We start from the raw sequence: 6,347 nt of genomic DNA, 5'->3' as shown, positions 1-6,347 counted from the left end.
CAGACACACACTGACACACACGTGGTGACCGCCCCGTGTCCTCTGCAGGTCCCGTGTGTGCGGGCGTGGTTGGTCTGAAGATGCCTCGGTACTGCCTGTTTGGCGACACCGTCAACACGTCATCACGTATGGAGTCCACTGGCGAAGGTACGTGCACAAAAACAGGTCATGTGACCTGACGCTGCAGTTTCAGCCTGAAACCTCTGAACTGTAACTAAGTACTGGAGTACTAATCCAGAGGGAACATTGAACTTTGACCTCTGCATTCTTCAGGTGTTCACACGGAAAATAAATGGGTTCAGATCCACGTGTTAACGATCACACTGAATACACATACGATGACCAGGTCACGTGACTTGGCGCGATAGATAGACGTGAACGAAGACGTCGCTCTGTGAATGCTGACGCAGCAGCGCCCTCTGCAGGCTGCTGCTTCCCTGTTGATGGGCTTCAGTTTAGTGACTCAGTCTGAGTAAGCTGATACTGCAGTTTGTGCTCCATGAACAGTTTCTCTGTTACACGTGTAACAGCTGAGCTTCATTAACAGGAAGCAGATTTATTAAAGCCCCTTCAGAATAAAGTGATGTTCTTTAAATAAACAGCAGATTAGATTTTTGCAGGTTGGACTGAAAAACCTAAAGCAGCATTTTTATTCCTGCTGCTGTTGCCAAACATGACGTGTGTGTGTGTGTGTGTGTGTGTGTGTGTGTGTGTGTGTGTGTGTGTGTGTCTGTAGCGCTGAAGATCCACGTGTCGGCGGCGACTCGAGACGTTCTGCTAGAGTTCAACTGCTTTCAGCTGGAGCTCCGAGGGGAAATCGACATCAAGGGCAAAGGGAAGATGACCACCTATTGGCTGCTGGGAGAGAGCGACAGCCAATGACAAAGCACTGTCAACAGGAGGACGACAGGAGAGGACGGAAGAAACGAGGAAAAGAACTGAGGAGTGAATAAGGGGTAACACCGCTACAGATGAGGGGACGAGGAAAGGACAGAAGGGAGCGCAGCTTGAAGGAAAGGAGGACTCACTCGAGCGCTCCCCGCCTCCTTGCTGCTTCTCATCTCCGAGCAGAAGGACTTTGGATGGATTGGGACTGTCGGACGGGAGGAAGTGACACAGGAACGGAGGCACACAAGGACCCGGACTCTCCTCACACTCGGATCAAAAGTGTCCTGCTTTCCGGTCCTGGAAAAAGAGTTTTTCGCCGTCGTCTCGCTGGTACTCCGAGCAGTTTGTCTCTCCACGCTGACGTTCACCATGCTGCCTCTTCTTCACTTTTATGTGGCCCTGCATTCATCATCTTCATTTCCTGTCCCTGCTGTCACTGGAGGAGGGGCACCTGGACAGAGCGCCGCCATGCTAAGATGGTGAGGCTAAGGCTAGCCAGCAGGTTTGAACCTGGAACCTCGTTGCTGTGAGTCAGCGGCGCTAACCATTAACGTGGGGTGTAATCTGAGCTCAGTACTGCCCCTGAGGCCAGACACAGGAAGCACCCACACCACAGCAGAGAGACGCTGTTTGTCCTGCCTGAGAAGCAAACACAGCTTCTGTGGGAGGAACATCTGTGCTGTAGCCCCTCCCAAAACCTCTGACGTCAGCGGCTGCGGCTTTGAGCACGTTTATTTGGTGGAGCCGCACATTTAAGATGACCTCCTCACAGTGAGGGTGAGACAGCGTAAAGTGCAACGTTAAAAATGCAGAGCTGCTCTGATTCTAGCGAGTAAAGACCGGAAGAGCCTGAACCTGCAGGGACCAACGGGAGCGCTTTATATACCTGCAAAAACAACCACGCTAACGTCCTCCTGCTTCCTCTTTGCCTCTTGTTTTCATGTGACGTCCATGACAGGAAGAACACCTGATAGGGCAGAAACGCAGGAAGTGATGTGGGTTAGCTTCCTCGGGGGAGACTCGGCACAGCTGAGCTGACGGAGGCTGTTCAGCAGTTTGCTCTCTGTATATAAATCAGTTTCACTGCAGTGAAGTCAAGTTTGTTTCACCTGATTTTGTTCGATATCCCGACGGGACGAACACATCGGATCGGCCAGAGAGACAAAGGAGTCAATCTAATCTGTGAACTACAGCGTTCTCCAAATATCATCAGTGAGGAAAAAACAGTCAAAGTTTCAGAAGCATCAGTGTTTTTATCACACATGGTGAAGTGAGGAGTGAGCGCGGGCCCTCAGCTGCGTGCTGTCTGTTTGCATCCCTGCAGCCAGGAGCTCCTGACTCAGGCTCGTATACCACAGAGGACGCTGTGCATCAGAAAAACGCTGAAGCTAAAAACAAAGCGCTGAGTTTGGGGACTGTTCTTCAATAAGCAACCAGATCAGCGTACGTCACCTCGCAACGATCAAAGAATCAACATGGAAACCGCGCTGCCGTTTCAGAGCCCGAGAGGAACAAAAGACTGCAGAGCTGCAACGTGTCCGAGCACACGGTCGTCTTCTGCAGCTGCTCTACAGCAAACGCACATCTGTGAGGCGCCGTCACAAACAGCTGGAGAACATCAGAGACTTTCACCAATCAGTGTTGAATGGATCATTATAACATCTGCACATGTTTCAGATCATTTAAAGTAATTTATATTCTGCTTATTGAAACTAGATCAACGTATTTTAATCCCACCATCGTCTGAATAAAAGCCTCGAGCTGTGTGTGGTGTGGTTAACTTTGATGTCTGAGACATTCAAGTGAAAAAATGAAATCATCTCAAATTAAACTTTGCTTCCTCGCTAATGCTAATGCTAGCTGTGTTTCCACAGGAAGTGCAGATTGTAGCTGACGTCAGAGGACACTCGCACACTTTCACCAGTTTACAGTCAAACACCTCCAGTTTAGGTCCCGCCTCTCAGCTGGGATGGACCCGTCCATACAGTGGACACAGCTACAGAGATAAGCACAGCTTTCGATGACAGCAGGCGACTGCAGGCACAAGATGGCAGTAATGTGAAGGCCGGATCAGACGAGTGACGGCGCCGTCTTTGTGCTCGCCGCGTTGCTTGTGTCGCGAGCGTCACGTGACGACTTTCACATCACATTCTGGGTCACAGTCTTTCGCCCGCCATGGCGGTTTTGGCGTGGCCGTTGCAGCCGGGTTGAAGACGTGAGCGTGCGGTCTGGCTCCTGACACACGGAGGGAAAACTTTGTGGAAAAAATCTCGGCTTCTGCTCCCACTCAGGCTTCCTGCGCTTTAACAGCGGGTAGAAATGTCAGCGTTTGAACACATGTCTGTTTTTACAGTGTCCTGGTGGGACACCATGCATCACATTTATCTGTTTGAGCAGAATTTCTCATTGTAAATATTTTTAAACTGTGTACATTAAACCTTTTTAGGTATTATTGATCAGTGAGTCAGACCCACTGAGACCGACCAGTCTTACGTTACATCTTAAAAACACGTTTAAAGGTGGTAACCTGACAAACCTTCAGGGAAAGTGATGTAAAGACACTCTTGCTCATCGTCCTCGGGCCTGATTTAAGCCAATGTTCTTCACTGTGGTGAGCAGACGACAGCTGAGGTTCACCGAAGCTTCACTCCAGACAATCGGAGCTCAGGTCCAGGGTCGGACTTCAGTCCGGAGGACAAAAAAACACAGCCTTTCTCTGTGACGCTGCAGAACGACAGCGTGGGAACATTGAGCTCGTCTATTTTTGATGTTCTTCACTCTCAGCAGCGTTCTTTGGTACCTGACAATCTCAAGTTCACATTTCCAAGTCCTTCAATGGCGTTGTCCCTCAGATCACTGAAGCATCCCTGAGGGAGACCACATCGCTTCAGCCTGAAGGGACAAGCACGGACGTGATGGATGAACCATAAGGGTGGCCGTGGTCGCTCTGCTTGCCGCTCCAGTAAGGCGCAGGAAGCTGCAGCAGTGTTCTCAGTATTCAATCTCGCCACATAAGATTTAGAAAGAGGAAGCCAAAACTGGAAGAAATCGTTCGGCGAATCAGCTCACTGCTAGTTTCAAAGTTTGTTATAATATGAAAAAGTTCAAATAGAAATCTCAAAGATGATTAAAAATACTGGAGCAAAGTTAAAAAAGGAACTTTAAAAACTTGAATCTGGTATTTTTTTAAAGAAAATTTGGATGAAGAGATCAAAATAATTTTAAGTCCTGTTGTCTTTGCTCGAATGTTCCTAAACTGGCTGCAAATGGAACTCAATGATCTTAAAGGTTCTTTAATCAGACCCAGAGAACAGCGGTCACTCAGACATCCGAGCTTAGAAACAGAGTTTTCCTGCCACATGCAGTCTTCTGTTGGGATCACCTCATCTCTGGCACGAAGTGGGAGGACGCGGGGCTTCTGCACAGCGTCCTTCTGCTACCTAGCAAGGTGAACGAAGTGCTTTAAACTTCTGCACAGGTGCGACGCTGGTACAACGACCTCACACACAAACGTGATTCTCAGTTATTGTGGAAAGATGTCTTCAGGACTACGGCATAAACGCTTCTGTATCTTTAATTATTTTAAATTTCGTATTCACTGATGGTTCTGAACAGAAAAGCCCGACGCCATCAATCGGTCTCCGAATCATAAAGCAGTCAGGACTTCATCTTTCAAATCAAATCAAATCACTTTTATTGTCACATCACATGTGCAGGTACATTGGTACAAAAAGAGAGAGAATGGGTAGTGAGTCGGAGTATAGCAAGCATAAGTCTCTACAGTTCTGAAGCATTTGCTTCGATGGGGGTCAGCAAGTCTCAGCTTCAATAGCAGAGGTGGAAGGATGGTACAGGGACATGGTGGCTTTGAAGCAGGCTGACTACAGACAGAAGAGGGAAAGTTGAAATGGTGGAATTCAAGGCCGCGAGCGCGCATGACTGAGGCGCGGACGTCGGAACCAGTATTTGGTACGTTCACCTTCCGAAGCACCCGCACATACTCTCAGACACAGTGTGGCATGACGTACGCGTGCAACTGTGCCTCAGGGTCGCATGGTGAATCTAGCGTAGAATACGTTTAGATCCTCACACAGAGAGGCCGTGGTCTGCGGTGTGCTGGTTTTCCCTCTAAAGTCTGTGATCGTGTTTAGTCCCTGCCACATACTCCGAGGGTTGTCAAACTGTTGCTCCACCCTGTCCCTGTACTCACGTTTGGCTGCTTTGATCGTCTTCCGGAGTTGGTAATGTGCGTGTTTGTAGTCCGATGTGTTCGCGGAGGCAAAGGCGGTGCTCCGTGCCGCGCGAACATCTCCGTTAATCCAGGGTTTTTGATTTGGGAAGGATTTAACTGTTCTGGATGGGACGACATCTTCCACGCATTTCCTGATAAATCCACAGACTGAGTCTGTGTATTCATCAATGTCTTTAGCAGCCACGTGAAACATTTCCCAGTCCGCGTGATCAAAACAGTCCCGCAGCGCAGACTCCGATTGGTCCGTCCAACAGTGCACCGCCCTCCGGGTTGGAGCTTCCTGTTTCAGCTTCTGCCTGTAGGCGGGCAGGAGCAGGATGGAGCGGTGATCTGATTGGCCGAATGGGGCGCGGGGGAGGGCTTTGTACGCATCCCGGAAAGAGGTGTAGCAGTGGTCGAGTAGCCGGTCTCCACGAGTGTTAAAATGGATGTGTTGGTGGAGTTTGGGTGAGACTTTCTTCAGGTTTCCCTTATTAAAGTCTCCGGCTGTGATAAACGCCGCCTCTGGGTGTGCGGTTTCCTCACTGCTGATCGCGCTGTACAGTTCCCTGAGTGCTCGGTCAGTATCGGCTTGTGGGGGAATGTAAACAGCCGTAATAATCACTGCTGTAAATTCCCTCGGTAGCCAAAATGGCCGGCACTTAATCATCAGGTACTCCAGGTCCGGTGAGCAGAAGGATTTGACCGGGTGCACGTTCGCATAATCACACCAGCTGTTGTTGATCATGAAACATACACCACCGCCTCTGCTTTTCCCAGTAAGATCCTGTGACCTGTCCGCGCGATGCACGGAGAACCCCGGCAGTTGTATTGCAGAGTCCGGTACCTTGTCCGATAGCCAGGTTTCTGTGAGGCAGATCACGCAGCAGTCCCGCATCTCTCGCTGGAATGAGATCCGTGCCCGAAGCTCGCACAGCTTGTTCTCCAGAGACTGCACATTAGCCAGTAATAAACTGGGTAACGGTGGTCTGTTAGTGCGCCGTCTCAGTCGAACCAGAACGCCAGATCTTCTCCCTCTGCGTCGGCGTTTGCGGCCTCCAGGGACAGAGAACAAAGGCGTCTCAGGTGAGATGAATGGGGGGTCTGCAAACGGAGCGTCCGTGTTGCAAAACTTGAACTCCGGAAAGTTATAAGAAAGACCGTCTTTTATGTCCAGTAAGGTTTGTCGGTCGTACACAAGGAGACATGTGCTACTCGCGAAAAAATG

General features: G+C 49.8%; 2 protein-coding genes across 3 annotated transcripts in view; one reads left to right on the top strand and one right to left on the bottom strand.

Annotated features, from left to right (window-relative positions):
* The window catches only part of LOC102310883 (atrial natriuretic peptide receptor 1), a 79,867-nt gene extending 77,213 nt beyond the window's left edge, over positions 1 to 2,654 (top strand). For both annotated transcript variants that reach the window (XM_042225942.1, XM_042225941.1), the window contains 2 exons: positions 49 to 147; positions 737 to 2,654. In XM_042225942.1, coding sequence (XP_042081876.1) covers positions 49 to 147; positions 737 to 882 — 245 coding nt within the window. In that variant the 3' untranslated portion in view covers positions 883 to 2,654. The remainder of the gene's footprint in view (positions 1 to 48; positions 148 to 736) is intronic.
* A 359-nt stretch (positions 2,655 to 3,013) lies between these two features.
* The window catches only part of LOC121815355, an 8,850-nt gene continuing 5,516 nt past the window's right edge, over positions 3,014 to 6,347 (bottom strand). Inside the window, exons 2-4 of the mRNA XM_042225979.1 lie at positions 5,050 to 6,347; positions 3,689 to 3,780; positions 3,014 to 3,123 (exon numbers count right to left, since the gene is read on the bottom strand). Of these exons, the coding sequence (XP_042081913.1) occupies positions 3,014 to 3,123; positions 3,689 to 3,780; positions 5,050 to 6,347 (1,500 nt within the window). The remainder of the gene's footprint in view (positions 3,124 to 3,688; positions 3,781 to 5,049) is intronic.

This window comes from Haplochromis burtoni, unplaced genomic scaffold (genome assembly GCF_018398535.1).
Source record: "Haplochromis burtoni strain Fernald_Lab_line unplaced genomic scaffold, NCSU_Asbu1 Contig_190, whole genome shotgun sequence".
NCBI classification, from domain to species: domain Eukaryota; kingdom Metazoa; phylum Chordata; class Actinopteri; order Cichliformes; family Cichlidae; genus Haplochromis; species Haplochromis burtoni.
The sequence above is the reverse complement of the archived record's forward strand: the minus strand, read 5'-3'. Positions and strand labels throughout refer to the sequence as shown.